Source organism: Lampris incognitus, chromosome 1, assembly GCF_029633865.1.
Source record: "Lampris incognitus isolate fLamInc1 chromosome 1, fLamInc1.hap2, whole genome shotgun sequence".
Classification (NCBI taxonomy): Eukaryota; Metazoa; Chordata; class Actinopteri; order Lampriformes; family Lampridae; genus Lampris; species Lampris incognitus.
In genome coordinates this window covers 77444168-77462424 of record NC_079211.1, presented here as the reverse complement: position 1 = coordinate 77462424, position 18257 = coordinate 77444168, and the positions used below count along the sequence as shown (strand labels likewise).

Sequence of the window (18257 nt, the reverse complement as noted above, 5' to 3'; positions counted from 1 at the left end):
CTGACCCCAAAAACTACAAACGCATCTGTGTGAACAGTAACCTGGGAAAGGTATTCTGTAGTATCATTAACTCCTGGCTCATAAACTTCCTTATGAAACACAATGTCTTGAGTAAAAGCCAGATTAGATTATTACGAAATTACCACACTACTGACCATATTTACACCCTAATTGAAAAACATACTCAAAATCAAAATAAATTATTCATTTGTTTTGTTGATTTCAAAAAGCATTTTATTCCATTTGGCATTATGGATTGTTCAACAAATTAATTGGAAGTGGTGTAGGGGGTAAAACATATGACATTATAAAATCAATGTACTCAGGAGTTACGTGTGGTATTAAAATTGGATCCAAAATAACCCAATATATCCCTCAGGAGTGCGGCGTGAGATAGGGTTGCTCTTTAAGCCCAACTCTATTTAACATATGCATTAATGCAGGGGTCAGGAACCTTTTTGACTGGGAGAGCCATAAAAGCCAAATATTTCTAAATATATTTCATTGAGAGCCATATAGTATTTTTAACGTATAATAAATTAAATATGTCTTACTTTTAATGCGACTTCTGGTGCTGCATGGTTTTGCTGATGGCCTTGTAGTCTGGTTCATACGTGGTGAGGTTGAGCTTCATGCAGGCGTTGAGGCTTAAACGTGAGCGTAGGTTGGTCTTAATGTTCCTCATATGCGAGAATGACTGCTCACATGCATATATAGAGCCAAACATGGTCAATACGGCAATACTCACACGCTGCATTGTGTGGTATGTCACAGGAAGCTCGTTCCAAGTTTTAAGAATCAGCTGGTCTTCAGGTTGAAGATTTTTCATTTCTGTCCACTTGTGTTCCCTCGCCAGCTCTGCTCGCTGTCGCGCAAGACTTTCCAACTCTCCATTAAGTGACTTGAACTTACTCATCCACATGTCTGATGCCTTCAGGTCAGCAACTTCCAGCTCAAAGTCTCCGATAGAGACCCCGGGGATGCATGTCAGGTCGATTTTGTCCACTGCACACTCATGTGGATGAGTGATGAACTTGAAAAGACCAGTGCGCGCACGAAATTCTCCAAAACGTGCTTTGAATGACTTCAGGAGATTGGACGTAAAGCCAGCTAGGTGCTGGAGACCCAGATGTTGAGTGGAGTCACTTGCTAAGCATGCATCTCTAAATTGTTGCAGTCTTTCAAAGTGCAGAAGACGACCTGTTTCAATGTCCCTGAGAAAGACTTCCAGCTTGCTTTCAAATGCAAACACTGCTTGTTGAAGGGATGAGATTGTATTTCCAATACCTTGCATTTTCACATTGAGCTGGTTCAGATGGCCAGTTATGTCCACGAGACAGTGAAACTGCAGGAGCCAGTCAGTGTTGTCTAGCTCAGGATGCTTGACGCCTTTCATTTCAAGAAAAGTCCGGATTTCACTCAGGCAAGCTGCAAAACAGCTGAGCACCTTCCCCCTTGACAACCAACGCCCGTTGCTGTGTAAAAGCAGACCGGGATAATGATTCCCAACTTCTTCTAACAGAACTTTAAACTGGCGATCATTTAAAGCTCGGGCAACAATAAAGTTGACCACTCGAATGACCAGCGACATCACCTCACCGAGCTCCTGGCCACACGTCTGAGCGCAAAGCGCCTCCTGGTGCAGGATGCAATGAAAACTTAGGATGGCTCTCTTTTCATGTTCACGGAGAAGCGCTACAAATCCTTTGTTCTTCCCCAACATACAGGGTGCACCATCAGTACAGACAGAAATAAGTTTATCCATCGGTAGTTTTTTTTCTTTAGCAAACTCCATGAAAGACGTGAATAAATCCTCTCCTCTTGTTGTCCCTTTCATTGGCAAAACAGCCAAGCTTTCCTCACGCAGTGTGTCACCTGCAGCATACCTGGCAATTATACTGCACTGAGATAGATGGCAAACGTCTGTTGACTCATCTAACGCGAGAGAAAAGTATGTCCCGGCGTTTATGTCCTTAATTTGTGTTTCCTCGACTTGATTTGCCATCATGATGCTACGATCGTGCACAGTTCTTGCTGACAGGGGCATGTCTTTTATTCGTTTGATTGTCTTGTCTTTATTTGGGAAGTCATCAAACAGTTCATTGGCCACATCAAGCATGAATGTTTTGGCATACTCGCCATCTGTGAATGGCTTTCCATTCCTTACTATTGCCAAAGCCCCCGCAAAGCTAGCGGAATTCCCGTCACCTTGCTTGGTCCACACACGTAGTTGCTGCTGACTCGTCTGCACTCTCCGCTGTAGCTCCTCGCGTGCCCTTTTCCTGCCGTCCCCCGCTGGAGATTTCCATGCAAATGAAGCATGGTGCGTATCGAAGTGCCGCTTTATATTTGACCGTTTCATCGATGCAATTTTATCATTGCATATTAGACATACCGCAGATCCTGCTCTCTCCACAAATGCAAATTCCTCTGTCCACTCAGCCTGGAATGCACGGTAATCATCGTCTTTTTTTCTTTTCGCCATCTTTTCCGTTACAAGGGTTGAAGCGGATAAACTAGTTGGCTATCTGATACAATTGATTTCTTCACCTTTACAATGACCCGGACATGCTGGCGAGCCATTGGTTCCCGACCCGACCCACGGGTGACCCGTGACCCGTGAAATTTATCTTCAAAACTAATTTCTGTTCACTTTAAAATGACACAGTATTATTAAGAAATATCACAAGTATTTTAAAATCAGTTCCAAACTGATTTTTTTGAAAAAAAAAATTTTTCAACTCAAAATTGTCTGGGAGCCATATGCCGTCACCGGAAGAGCCATATATGGCTCGCGAGCCATAGGTTCCCGACCGCTGCATTAATGAGTTGGCAACTATACTGGAAAAGTCATCGGCACCTGGATTCACTCTGCACGACAGTGAGGTCAAATTCCTACTCTAAGCAGATGACCTCGTCCTTCTTTCACCAACGGAGGAAGGACTCCAGATTCAATTAGACCTTCTTCAAAAATGTTGCCAGACCTGGTTCCTGGCAGTTAACATGAACAAAACTAAAATATTAATCTTTCAAAAAAGATCCAGCTATCAGAGAATACAGTACATATTTAGATTAGGACCAAATTAAATTGAAAATACACTAGATTACACCTACCTAGGCCTTAGAATCAATTGTAAAGGAACATTCTACATGAGAGTAAATTAACTAAGAGACAAGGTACGCGGGGCTTTACTTGCCATAAAAAGACAAATTCCTTTCGAAATTCGAATCTGAATTTGGCTAAGAATATTTGCATCTGTGATACAACCAATTGTCCTTCATGACCGTGAAGTGTGGGGCCCACTTGCAAGTCAGGAACTAGGTAAATGGGAAAAACATCCAGTTGAGACCCTGCATGTTGAGTTTTGCAAAAATTATCCTAAAAGTCCATCAAAACACTATAAACAATACATGCAGGGCAGAACTAGTCCAATATCCTCTTCTGATTAAAATTCAAAAAAGAGCAATCAAATTCTGGAAACACCTAACATTCAGTGACCCACACCCTTTCCATTATAAAGCCTTGCAACAACAGGAGTTGAGCAGAGATAATACCTCTCCTGCCAACCTGGTCTTCGGCCATCCTGTTCCACTAACATACACTAGCACCTTAAAAGCACAAGACCAGGCCCAGACTACACAACATAGTCGGCTTAAACAAATTTCCTCAAACCTAAAAGACAATTATTACGAATATTGGCAATCCAAAACAAAATCACAAAGCGAGATGCAATGCTATTTGGCCCTAGACAGAGAATATACATTAGTAGATTACCTAAATGAAATAAAAGCAACGAACTTGAGAAATACACTGACGAAACAGACATACATAATATAATTTCCCCACGGGGATTAATAAAGTATATCAAAATCAAATCAAATCAGAATACAGACTCAGTGAACACTGCTTAGCAAAAGAAACTGGCAGACACACACAAAAAAAAACTTGGCTGCCAAGAGACAAACACCTGTGTCAGCAGTGCATAGACAACGTAGTGGAGACAGAGCTTCACTTTTTCTTCACCAAGTTCGATGCCCTACCAAACCTCAGTAAACTACCCTACGTATTGGGTGATGACAAAGAGAGCTGTACTATAGCTGCACAATATGTTCTCACTTGCACCACCTGAGGGACACTGAATGATACACATATTCACACACATATTTCCTACTTTTTACACAAAGAAGCCCAAGACAACACTCACACACACACGCACACACACACACACACACACACGCACACACACACACACACACACACACACACACACACACACACACACACACACTCAAGCCCACAGAGACTCATAAATGCACATGCACGCACATGCATGCACAGTTGTCCTAACTATCCTCCTGCTTTAAATAAATCCATCCATCCATCCATCATCCATACCACTTATCCTGCTCTCAGGGTCGCGGGGATGCTGGAGCCTATCCCAGTAGTCATTGGGCGGCAGGCGGGGAGACACCCTGGACAGGCTGCCAGACAATCACACAGCCCCCCCCCCCACACACACACACACACACTCACACCTAGAGACAATTTAGTACGGCTGATTCACCTGACATACATGCCTTTGATTCACCTGACCTACATGTCTTTGATTCACCTGACCTACATGTCTTTGATTCACCTGACCTACATGTCTTTGATTCACCTGACCTACATGTCTTTGATTCACCTGTCCTGCATGTCTTTGATTCACCTGACCTACATGTCTTTGATTCACCTGTCCTGCATGCCTTTGATTCACCTGTCCTGCATGTCTTTGATTCACCTGATCTACATGTCTTTGATTCACCTGACCTACATGTCTTTGATTCAGCTGACCTACATGTCTTTGAGTCACCTGACCCACATGTCTTTGATTCACCTGTCCTGCATGCCTTTGATTCACCTGACCTACATGTCTTTGATTCACCTGACCTACATGTCTTTGATTCACCTGACCTACATGTCTTTGATTCACCTGACCTACATGTCTTTGATTCACCTGTCCTGCATGTCTTTGATTCACCTGACCTACATGTCTTTGATTCACCTGTCCTGCATGCCTTTGATTCACCTGATCTACATGTCTTTGATTCAGCTGACCTACATGTCTTTGATTCAGCTGACCTACATGTCTTTGAGTCACCTGACCTACATGTCTTTGGACTGTGGGAGGAAACCGGAGCACCCGGAGGAAACCCACGCAGACACGGGGAGAACATGCAAACTCCACACAGAGGACGACCCAGGATGACCCCCAAGGTTGGACTACCGTGGGGCTCGAACCCAGTACCTTCTTGCTGTGAGGCGACCGCGCTAACCACTGGAGCACCATGTTGATTCACTGCACAGCCCACTTTAAATTAAAAAAAAAGATGCTATGAATAATATGCCTTACATAAAATAAACAATGATAATGATAGCGATGGTTTAATAATCAATAAGTACTCCTGGTAACTGATTTCCAATCTGGTTTTTGTACGGCACCTGTATGTGTTCTGATTCCTTGTATGTGTCTATGTGTTTGTACATGTTCGGTATATGTTCTGATTTGGGGTTTTTTGTAATGACGGCTTGGCAATACAAGTATCTGTTTGTCATGCCAATAAAGAACTTTTGAATTTGAATTTGAGACGGAAAGAGAGAGAGGGACAGAAATAGAGACAGAAAGAGAAAGCAAGAGAGACAGAGACAAAGAGAGAGGGAGAGAGAGAGACAGAGACAGAGAGAGCAGTTTTGGGGAAATTATAGGCTCTCCCTGGCCTCGGGGATAAACATCATCTCGTGTGTGTGTGTGTGTGTGTGTGTGTGTGTGTGTGTGTGTGTGTGTGTGTGTGTGTTAGAGGGATCACAGTCACAGGTCTGTTTTGGTCACATAGTGCCACATTATGGGAGTGAACAGTTTCATACTGGGGACCATTATGGAGGTATTGGTGTCTCCACCCAGCACTTTATGAACATGTTAAGTTTATTTAGAAAAGAAACACACACACCTGTCCAGTGTGAGAAGTCTGTCTCACCAGCCTGTGTCCTGTCTCACTGCCAGGCACTAGTCTGATCTGATTCTGGTAGTTTCATTCAGCAGGCTGATGCTCAGATTATGAACTAAATTTACAGTAGAGAAGTTCTGCTGTGACCTCGAACTGGAACAGTGAAGAGGCTCTTCTGTAACATGGAACACTTAAGACGGCTCTTCTCTAACATGGAACACTGAAGAGCCTCTTCTCTAACATGGAACACTGAAGACGGCTCTTCTCTAAGATGGAACACTGAAGAGCCTCTTCTCTAACATGGAACATTGAAGAGCCTCTTCTCTAACATGGAACACTGAAGACGGCTCTTCTCTAAGATGGAACACTGAAGAGCCTCTTCTCTAACATGGAACACTGAAGAGGCTCTTCTCTAACATGGAACACTGAAGAGGCTCTTCTCTAACATGGAACACTGAAGAGGCTCTTCTCTAACATGGAACACTTGAGACAGCTCTTCTCTAACATGGAACACTGAAGACGGCTCTTCTCTAAGATGGAACACTGAAGAAGCTCTTCTCTAACATGGAACACTGAAGACGGCTCTTCTCTAACATGGAACACTGAAGAGGCTCTTCTCTAACATGGAACACTGAAGAAGCTCTAATCTAACATGGAACACCGAAGAGGCTCTGCTCTAACATGGAACACCGAAGAAGCTCTTCTCTAAGATGGAACACTGAAGAGGCTCTTCTCTAACAGAACACTGAAGAGGCTCTTCTCTAACATGGAACACTGAAGAGGCTCTTCTCTAACATGGAAGACTGAAGAAGCTCTACTCTAACATGGAACACTGAAGAGGCTCTTCTCTAACATGGAAGACTGAAGAAGCTCTTCTCTAACATGGAACACTGAAGAGGCTCTTCTCTAACATGGAACACTGAAGAGGCTCTTCTCTAACATTGAACACTGAAGAGGCTCTTCTCTAACAGAACACTGAAGAAGCTCTTATTTAACATGGAACACTGACGAGGTTCTTCTCTAACATGAAACACTGACGAGGTTCTTCTCTAACATGAAACACCGAAGAGGCTCTGCTCTAACATGGAACACCGAAGAAGCTCTTATTTAACATGGAACACTGAAGAGGCTCTTCTCTAACATGGAACACTGAAGACGGCTCTTCTCTAACATGGAACACTGAAGAGGCTCTTCTCTAACATGGAACACTGAAGAGGCTCTTCTCTAACAGAACACTGAAGAGGCTCTTCTCTAACATGGAACACTGAAGAGGCTCTTCTCTAACATGGAAGACTGAAGAAGCTCTACTCTAACATGGAACACTGAAGAGGCTCTGCTCTAACATGGAACACTAAAGAAGCTCTTATTTAACATGGAACACTGAAGAGGCTCTTCTCTAACATGGAACACTGAAGAGGCTCTTCTCAAACATGGAACACTGAAGAGGCTCTTCTCTAACATGGAAGACTGAAGAAGCTCTTCTCTAACATGGAACACTGAAGAGGCTCTTCTCTAACATGGAACACTGAAGAGGCTCTTCTCTAACATGGAACACTGAAGAGGCTCTTCTCTAACAGAACACTGAAGAAGCTCTTATTTAACATGGAACACTGAAGAGGCTCTTCTCTAACATGAAACACTGACGAGGTTCTTCTCTAACATGAAACACTGAAGAGGCTCTTCTCTAACATGGCCTGGTTTGTGTTAACTGATGCTACAGAGGACACACGTGGGGGACATTAACATTCTTTGCCATTAATGTGTTTAAACACTGTGATGACCTGGCGGCCTGTGACCTGTCCAGGGTGTCTCCCAGCCTGCCACCCAATGACTGCCGAGATAGGCTCCAGCATCCCCGCGACCCTGAGAACGGTTTGGATAATGGGTGGATGGATGGATGGATGGATGGATGGATGGATGGATGGATGGATGGATGGATGGATGGATGGATGGATGGATGGATGGATGGATGGGTTTAAACAGAAACCACGTAGCGAGTGTTTCTCCCAGACTACTCCAAGTGTATCAATATGTGGAGGAAATATAAAGGTTCAGTGCACAGACACACAAGATAGACAGACAGATGGACAGAGACAGACAGCACATGGACAGAGAGACAGGCACATGGACAGACAGACAGACAGATGGACAGAGAGACAGGCACATGGACAGACAGACAGACAGACGAACAGATAGACAGACAGATGGACAGATGGACACGGACAGACAGACAGACAGACAGATGGACAGACAGACAGACAAGCCAACTACCATTATCAGGATATGCAAGAAGGAATACTACAACAAAGAGTTAGAGGTCAATAAGAACAACACCAAAGGTGTATGGAATGTATTGAATAGTGTTATTAGAAATGGATCTAGAAGCCCAAGCTGCCCTCAGTACTTGACAAATAATGATATGACTATAAATAACATGGAAGACGTGATCAATGACTTCAACAGATTCTTTGTAAATTTATGGCAGGAAAAATCAGTGACACACAAACAATCACAGAGGGGATGATGGTGATTGTGGGGACAGAAACCCAAGTTTCATTTTTCTTAGAGTGGTAGAAGAGAAGGAAATCATGGACACTGTAAAAAAATGTGAGAACAAAAAATCTACTGACTGGAATGATGTTGATATGACAATAGTTAAGAAAGTAATCTAATGTATTGCTACACAACTAACCCACATCTATAACATGTCCTTTCACTCTGGTAAAGTTCCAAGCAAAATAAAAACAGCAAAAGTCATACCCTTATATAAAACCAGAGACAAACACCAATTTACACACTACAGACTGATTTCATTATTGTCACAATTCTCCAAAATACTAGAAAAACTAGTTGCTGCCAGACTACACACATTCATTGAGAAGCACAATCTGCTGACTGATGGCCAGTATGGGTTTCAACCACACAGATCCACATCTCTGCTGCTCACTGAATAAATGAAGAAATAACTAACTGCATAGACCAAAACAAGTTTGCTGTGGGAATATTTACAGATCTAAAAAAAGATGTTGACACTACTGACCACAACAGATTAATAGATAAAGTGGAAGGTGTGGTATCAGAGGGGTGGTGCAGAATAGTCTAAGAAGCTATTTAAGTAACAGGCAGCATTTTGTAAAGACAGGTGAACATAACTCACCATGCATGGATATTACTTGTGGTGTACCCCAAGGCTCAGTTTTAGATCCACAACTGTTCATTCTGTACTTAAATTATATATGCAAGATATCAAACATATTGTTATGTGTTGCTGATGACATGAATATATGTTGTTCTGGTGAGGATGTACAGCAGCTTTTGGAGGTGACCACAAAAGAAATGGAAAATGAAAATGGTGGTTTGACAAAAAAAAAATTGTCCTTAAATCTGGACGAAACAAAGTTTATGTAGTTTGGAAATTATAAAATAAACACCAAAGTAAAAGTAGTGATAGACAATGTCCAACTAGAAAGAGTATATGAAAATAAATTCCTAGGTGTGATACAAGACCACAAAATCTGCTGGAAACCTCACATAACATATGAGCGAGCAAAGCTGGCAAGGAGCATTGCATCATGGGAAAAGCAAGTCACATTCTGGATCATAGATCATTGTACACTCTGTATTGTTCATTTATTTTACCATACCTGATCTACTGTATGGAGGTATGGGGTAACACCTACACCAACCTACAACCGTTATGTATACTACAACACAAACCTACAACCATTATGTACACTACAACACCAACCTACAACCATGATGTATACTACAACACCAACCTACAACCGTTATGTAAACTACAACACCAACCTACAACCGTTATGTATATTACAACACCAACCTACAACCATGATGTATACTACAAAAAAGAGCCATAAGGACAGTTAATAATGCAGGGTATCGTGAACACACCAACAAGCTGCTTTAAAGTCAGGTGTCTTGCAGTTCAGGGATTTGGTAGAATTTAACACAGCACAAATGTTCAAAGCGAGAAACACGCTACTACCCACTAATACACAACAATACTGTCAGACAGAGAAGGGGAATATAATCTGAGAGGGACACTGAACTTCAAGAACTGACGTGTTGGTACAACTGTGAAGGGCGTGGGCATCTCAGTCTGAGGGGTAAAATAGTGGAACAGTGTGAGCATGGAACTCAAACGCAGTACAAACACTACACAGTTCAAGAAGAAGTACAAAGTGCTGATTATCAAGAGATATATGGACGATGAAGAGTTGGGTTAACTGTTAAGTTTTATTTTTCTCCAAACATTTCATATTACAGTCTTTTCATTTTTCTTTCTATGGCAGTGAGTGGATATCTGGGTTGTGCGTAGCACTGAGATGTGATTATTCTTGCTACATGACATCAGCATGTGTTTTTCTTTTACTTCTCTTATAGTTCACAGTGGGTGAGTTTGTATTGTGCAGCTCAACTTGTACTGAGTGTGAACTACACAGTACAGTGGGAAGTGAGTGTGTAATGTACAGTAGCTGAGTTAACTTAAGAGTAGGTGGGGAGGGGTAGGAATAAATAAGTGTGCACTTCCTCCTACTGCTTTTCCAACATGTACCAAATAATCTGATGCATATGGAGATGTGTTCACTGAGTTGATGTGTGGGTTTGTTGATCACGCCACGTTGCTGGCAATGGATTATGGGTACGTTACATCCTGCTTATTACATGTTCACGTTACATCTCCATCATCACAGAGAGACAGACAGAAACCAACAGACAGAGAGAAAAATTGATAGAGACAGGAAGACAGCTGGACAGACGGGTACCTGTCTTGCAGGGTCCTTTGCCTTTGGTCCTCAGATGGGGATTGGAGAAGGAGGCCTCTCTGTACTGACAGATGTTCATGTAAGTTCTTCCATCGCTCCCACACAGCGCCTCCTGCTGCTCACACACACACTGTGCCTCCTCCTCCTCTTCCTCCTCCTCCTCCTGCTGTCCCCGCTCAGTTCGGCACACCAGTCCGGTTCCACAGAGGCCGTGAAAGACGTTTTTGTCTCCCAGGTCACAGGCTTGGCCCTCCAGGTTAGCGCACTCCTCACAGCAGCCGCACGAGTCCAGAACAGACCCGGCCCGACAACCAAGAGCCGGGGGACACTGATCCAGATCACACGGGCCACACACAGTCCCATTCCTGTTCAACTCCGCATTGCTCTGTGAAGAGGAGCCGATCAGCTGATCCGGAATGACGATGGTGTGTGGGACCGGTCTGTTGGGGAAACTGTGGACCGGGCTCAGATTCAGAACCACACAAAGTCCAAACAGAACTTTCTGCATCTTGACTGAAAATCCACGATACGTTTAAAATCCCTAGAATTAACTGGTGAAAACTTCAGATCAGAGAATCATCTTTTTCAAACCAGCCGGCAAACCAGCCGGGATTCAGAATCAGACGGACTGGAAACAGAACAAACCAGCTGGGATTCAGAATCAGACGGACTGGAAACAGAACAAACCAGCTGGGATTCAGAATCAGACGGACTGGAAACAGAACAAACCAGCTGGGATTCAGAATCAGACGGACTGGAAACAGAACAAACCAGCCGGGATTCAGAATCAGACGGACTGGAAACAGAACAAACCAGCCAGGATTCAGAATCAGACGGACTGGAAACAGAACAAACCAGCTGGGATTCAGAATCAGACGGACTGGAAACAGAACAAATCGGTTCAAATCATCCGTCTTTTTAAAGCTTTTTCATTCAAGACTTGAAAATCAAAAGTTAAAATCCCAACAAATATTCAGTGTTCAGGAGAAAAAAAGCCCTGAAGCAAACTCCTGAGATGGCTCACACAGCGGACAGACCTCCTCCTCCTCCTTCTCCTCTCCAGCCTGCAGTCTGTCTGTCTGGCAGCAGGACTTTGTCATTCAGCTAAAACAGGTCTGAACTGAAGCCTGGTGTCATTTAAGACCGGCTCTTTAAACCACATTCCTGCTGGTTCCTGCCGGAGACCAGGGCACTTCCACATCTAAATCCTGACATTTACATCCAGCAGCTGACAGGCTGGATTAAATCTGGACCTTAAATAGCAGGGTGCAGGGTACCCCTCCCTGTCCACTCTGCTGCCTCGCCCCTACGAAAACAGGACAGACAGACAAACAGACAGACAGGGGGGGGGGGCAGAGAGAGAGAGAGAGAGAGAGAGAGAGAAACGGGGGGAGACAGAGACAGAGGGGGAAAGGGAGAGAGAGATGGGGAGAGAGATGGGGGGAGACAGAGGGGAGGACGGAGAGAGAGATGGGGGGAGAGAGACGGGGGGAGACAGAGACAGAGGGGAGGACGGAGAGAGAGATGGGGAGAGAGAGACACACACACATACACACACACACACGAGGGAGAGAGAGATGGGGAGAGAGAGAGACCTTTACTTTTAACCAAGCCTTTAATGGTCCAATTCTTCATTCACATCACGGTAACAACATCAACACAAATGCTCATATACACAGTGAAAAACACAACAACTGCCATACACAGCAAAAACACAGGGATACTCACCTTCCCCTGTTGCGTTTTTCAGAACTTAAGAAGAAGCACTTGGTTTTCTACCGTGCACAGCACATCCCCATGTTCCCACATAGAAATAAAGCCTTCCAAGTTTGAACTAAGTTTGAAAAACAGGAGCCGAGCCGCCACTAGACCCCTGAGCACGAGTGTAGCATCTGTGGACCCTGCACCTTTCATTCTGTTCCTTCTACTGAGCCAAAGGCTCAGTTCTGCCTGACTATCAGAACATTAACCAAGGAGACACGTCCGCACTGTGCTGCTGCCGTGTACCTCGGACCAAAGACAAGCAGACTGTCTTCGAGAACCTGTCAGAGAGAGCGAGAGAGAGGGAGAGAGACAGAGACAGACAGACAGAGCGATAGAAAGAGAGGGAGGGAGACAGACAGGCAGAGAGAGAGTGACACAAAGGGAGACAGAGAGGGAGAGACAGAAAGAGAGAGAGAGGGGGAGAGAGACAGACAGACACACAGACAGAGCGATAGAAAGAGAGGGAGGGAGACAGACAGACAGAGAGAGAGTGATACAAAGAGAGAGGGAGAGAAAGAGAGGGGGGAGAGACAGACAGACAGACAGACAGACAGACAGACAGAGCAATAGAAAGAGAGAGGGAGGGAGACAGACAGAGTGATAGAAAGAGAGAGGGAGGGAGACAGACAGAGAGAGGGTGATAGAAAGAAAGAGACAGAGAAAGAGAGACAGAGAGGGAGAGGGCCAGAAAGAGAGAGGGGGGAGAGACAGACAGAGTGATACAAAGAAGGAGACAGAGAAAGAGAGAGAGAGAGACAGAAAGAGAGAGGGAGAGAGAGACAGACAGACAGAGAGAGAGAAAGAGAGGGAGAGACAGACAAGAGAGAGAGAAAGAGAGGGGGAGAGAGAATTTTGTTATTGCAAAACAGCTCTTTATTAAGCAGGAAAACAACATGTAACATCTTCTGACAATATGAACAAAGTCCCTCCTTTACCTTAACACATCCAGAGACTTCTCCCATCACACAAGCCCAGCTCCAGTCAGCGAGAGAGAGGGGGAGAGAGAGAGAGAGAGAGAGAGAGAGAGAGAGAGAGAGAGAGAGAGAGAATGGATAAAACAGACAGAGAACAGGAGGACATTCCTCCGCCAGCACAGTTTGGATAGAAACATGAGACGCATTCCACAACCTGTGTTTAGGAAGTACCAAAACTACAAAACTACCACAGTACTGTGTTGTAGAGAGGGCGGGGGAGATACCACACACACACACACACACACACACACACACACACACACACATATAAAGAGAGAGAGAGAGAGAGAGAGAGAGAGAGAGAGAGAGAGAGAGAGAGAGAGAGAGAGAGAGAGAGAGAGAGAGAGATTTTTTTTTGATTTTTAAAAAGTGACTTTTATTTTAGAAAAATACAATCATATTCAAACCACAAGCCAATAAATAAAATTCCGCAGAAAATAAAAGGTAAATCACATCAATTCTCCAGAAAAAACAAGTTGGTCATCTTTTACTGAGCACAACACTTCCCTGTAAGCCCAGATAGCACTGAAGTGCTGGGTATCTTTCATTTCTTTGTAATAATTGAAATCAAGAATCATCCTGGCTTTTACCATTCTAGTAAACAGCAGCTTTACCTCAGTGTCTACTGAGTCTTCTATCTTTCTTTTTCTGCTTATATATATGGCCAGTTTCGCTTGTCCCAGGATGAAATTCATTAGTTGACATTTGTCTTTCACAGTACGTTTATACACAAACCCCAGAATGAAAGTGTGCTTGGAGAAAACCTCCCCTACCTTTCTGAATAAACTCTCCAACAACATGAACAGTGGTACCAGGCGCACGCACTCCAGGTAACAGTGGAAAACAGTTTCTTTGTAAGGGCAAAAAATACATTTATCACTCACACCCTGACCAATAACAGCGAGAAAAGCATTAACTGCTACTATCCCATGCACAATCCTCCACTGCAAGTCAGCAACCTTCTTTGTTAATGGCGGTTTATATAAACCCCTCCAAGCAGGTCTGACATCGACTCCCAAGCCCAGATGACTTCGCCAAGGTGTGTCGACTCGGTCGTGTAGTTTACCTTTGTTTAGACATTTAACCATCGTTCCATACAGTAATTTGCCTTTTGCTTCTTCTAAATTTAGAAAAGTACTTCTCTTCTCAGTAAAAAAAAAACCTGAACAGTCATCAAAGCTGGGACGAATACTTAAACAAGGAAAAGGATCATCGACATTAGGCACGATCAAACCATTGCTGTATTCATTTAACAGGACGGATTCATGTCTCGTCAGACAGCGTCTCCAGTGGTCAAGCAGCCTGTTGATGATCCTCACAGAACGCACTCCCAGACCAGCCGCAAGAGCAGCTGCATTGCACAAGTCAGGTCCAGCAGTGCGCACCACCGATTCAAGGGTTAGAAAACCTGCTCTGCAAAACACTTCTGTGACTGCCGATCCTGCCCAGCAGGGTGTGTTCAGACGTCCTCCATGCGCCACAGGCTCCCTCAACAACCAGTACAGGGAGTCGCATTGCTTTGTCCTCTCTTTCACCACCATCTTCCACACTGTGAAGACACCGCGGTAGAAAGGTGGCAGGGTTTGGAACTTCACAGTCTTCAAATCCATGAGGAACAGTGAGTCATGCAGTCCCAAACCACCAAACTTCTGCAACACTATGTGTGCCAGTGGTCTCCACACCAAGTCTTTCGGGCCATAAAGCAGTCTCTGGAGGAATTGAAGGCGGAACGCAGCGCCTCTACTGGCCAAATGTGCAAGTCCTTGTCCTCCTTCCTCCTTTGGGAGAAAAAGGACAGCCTGGGGAATCCAATGTAAATTATCCCAAAAAAAATCAACTAAAACAGCTTGAATTCTTGCAAGTAAATTTGAAGGGGGGTCAACACAAACTAATCTGTGCCATAATGAGGAGGATACTAGATTGTTGATTACAAGCGTCCTCCCTCTGTAAGACATGCTTGGCAGGAGCCACTTCCACCTTTTAAGCCGGCCTTCTATTTTTTCTAAAATGTTCTCCCAGTTCTTTTCTAACACAGATTCTTCACCCAAATAAACTCCCAAGTACTTTATCCCTCCTTTTTTCCAAATCAGCCCTCCCGGTAGAACTAAATTGTCAAGTGGCCTTTTCCCAACCATCACGGCTTCACTTTTTTCCCAGTTTACCTTAGCAGATGACAAACTATTGAAAAGACATACAGTCCCCTCCAAGGTATCAATATCACTCTGTTTGTTAATCATTATCATAACGTCATCTGCATATGCTGAGACCTTCACAGCTGTGGTACAACCTGGGAAAAAAACACCTGAGAGTTTTTCCCTGAGTTTGTGAAGGAAAGGCTCAATGGAAAGGGAGTACAGCATTCCAGAGAGTGCGCATCCTTGACGTACTCCCCTCTGTACAATGAAAGGTGCAGCCAAACCACCATTAATTTTCAGTATACTCACAATGTCACGGTACAGTACCTGGATCTTGGCTATGAAACCTGGGCTGAACCCAAAGGCATTTAGCGTCTGCCACAGGTACTTGTGTTCAACCCGGTCAAAAGCCTTTTCCTGGTCTATGGAAATGAGACCAGTATCTACACCCAATGACCCAGAGAGTTCCAAAACGTGCCCAATTAGTGTGATATTGTCACTTATTAACCTGCCGGGCACACAGTAAGTCTGGTCAACATGAATGGCCTTACTCATCACCTCTCTAAGTCTAGAGGCTAAAACTTTAGAGAGGATTTTATAGTCCCCACACAGCAGAGATACAGGTCTCCAGTTCTTCAGGTTTTGTAGATCCCCCTTTTTCGGCAGCAAAGTGATAACTGCCCTTCTACAGCTCAGCGGTAGCTGTCCTCTGCACAAACTGTCCTGAAGCACCTCCAGCAAATCTTTGCCGACCACAGACCAGAAAGACTTATAAAATTCAACGGGCAGGCCATCAATGCCAGGTGCTTTACAATTGCCCAGGCTCATGAGAGCAGTGTACAGTTCATTCAGAGACAGTTCTGCATCTAACACCGCATTGGTATCACCGTCCACCTGAGGAAGCCCAGCATAAAAAGAACTGGCCAACTCTGCATCCTCCACAAATTCACTTTTAAACAGGTCGTTGTAGAAGGAGGTGGCATATCTGCGGATCTCAGGGGTTCCCGTTATTGTGGTTCCATCGCCAGAGCGTAACGAATGAATGATCTTCCTCTGACCATTCCTTCGCTCCAAACCAAAAAAAAACTGCGATGGGGCATCCATTTGAGACACATTCATGAAACGTGAACGGACCAGAGCTCCCTGTGCTGTAGTGCCCAACAGGTTGGCTAAGGCAGCCTTTTTAGCTTTAAGGGCTTCAATATGCCCTTGATTTCTTGTAGAATCCACTAAACCCTGTAACTCTACTACTTCAATCTCCAGTTCTTTAAGAGATCTGGTAATGTACTTGGTGACATTGCGAGTATACTCCTGACATAATTGTCTTATCTTGCTCTTTCCTACATCCCACCATTGCTGTAATGAAGAAAAAGTGGTCTTGCTTTTTCCATGCAAAGCCCAAAGAAACTCAACAGCCTCTCTGAAAGTTCTATCATGTAGAAGACCAGTGTTAAAATGCCAATATGCACTCCGTACTTTAACATGCTGAATGAAAAAAGAGCACTGAACAAGACAATGGTCAGAAAAACCAACAGGAGTTATTTGACTTGATTTAAAGATACCAAAATTATGTTTGAAGCAATAAAAACGATCAAGTCTGGCCAGAGATAACAAATTATCCTTGGAGTGACTCCACGTGTACTGCCTGTCACTCTTGTAAAAACCTCTCCAAACATCCTGTAGGCCATGGGTTTCAATCAACCGCTTAAGTTTAGCAGACGAAGCGGGATGAGGCTCTAGATGGTTCCTGTCTAGTTTGGCATTTTCCGTGCAATTGAAATCACCTCCCAGAAACAAAAAGAAATCGGTACAATGGTGAATTACATCACATAAGGTGTTCAGCAGTCTCATTCTCTCAACGCCCGAAACTGGGGCATAAACATTCACAAAAATCAATTTCGCACCCTCATATTGTACTGTGACTTTTAGAATGTGACCACACACTATCTCTTCAACCTCAGAAGAAGAGGGACTGAAACCCTTAGAGAAAAGCACACCAACGCCGCCACTGTTAGTTAATTTGTGGCTTAGGAAGACCTCCCCAGGCCACTCCTTCTTCCAGTCACTTTCATTCACAGCGTCACTGTGAGTTTCTTGAATAAAGACCACATCCAACCCTTTCAATTCTACCAACTTGAAGAGAGAAGCTCTCTTCACATCGCTCCTGGCGCCATTTAGGTTTAAAGACCCTATCTTCAAATCAGCCATGAAAGGGAAAGAAGTTGTCTCTGCAACAAGAAAAGCACATACAAACAATATGAGGAGAACAAACTTTGTCTTAATCATCACTGATTAATTGTGCCTTGACTTTTGTCGTGATTTTCTTGAGCCGGTAAACCTCTTGGTCAGTGAAAGCCCCCTCTTCCTTCCTCAGTCGTGCCACAGACCTGACGAAAGATCTCAAATCGGGGAAGAACTGTTCGGTTTTAACCGCCCTTTGCCCTTTAGTGTCAGTTAAAAATTTCCTAATTGTCTCGAGGGGATAAAAAATGGTTTCATCCTCTTGTGATGGTGTCCACTCACTTTCCTCATCCGATGAATCATCCAACACTTTCTTGGCCTTGGCACTACCCTGCTCTTTGTCAGACATTTTCCTTTTACTGCGTTTAGCT

At 44.0% G+C, this 18257-nt stretch overlaps 1 protein-coding gene across 3 annotated transcripts in view; it reads right to left on the bottom strand.

Moving 5' to 3' along the window:
* kazald3 (Kazal-type serine peptidase inhibitor domain 3) overlaps positions 1 to 13288 on the bottom strand; it is a 98369-nt gene extending 85081 nt beyond the window's left edge. For all 3 annotated transcript variants that reach the window (XR_008810906.1, XR_008810912.1, XM_056288827.1), the window contains exons 1-2: positions 12501 to 13288; positions 10773 to 12078 (exon numbers count right to left, since the gene is read on the bottom strand). Coding sequence is in view for 1 of the 3 variants with exons in the window: in XM_056288827.1 (XP_056144802.1) it covers positions 10773 to 11280 (508 nt within the window). In the remaining 2 variants the exon portion in view is untranslated. The remainder of the gene's footprint in view (positions 1 to 10772; positions 12079 to 12500) is intronic.
* Between the last annotated feature and the right edge of the window lie 4969 nt (positions 13289 to 18257).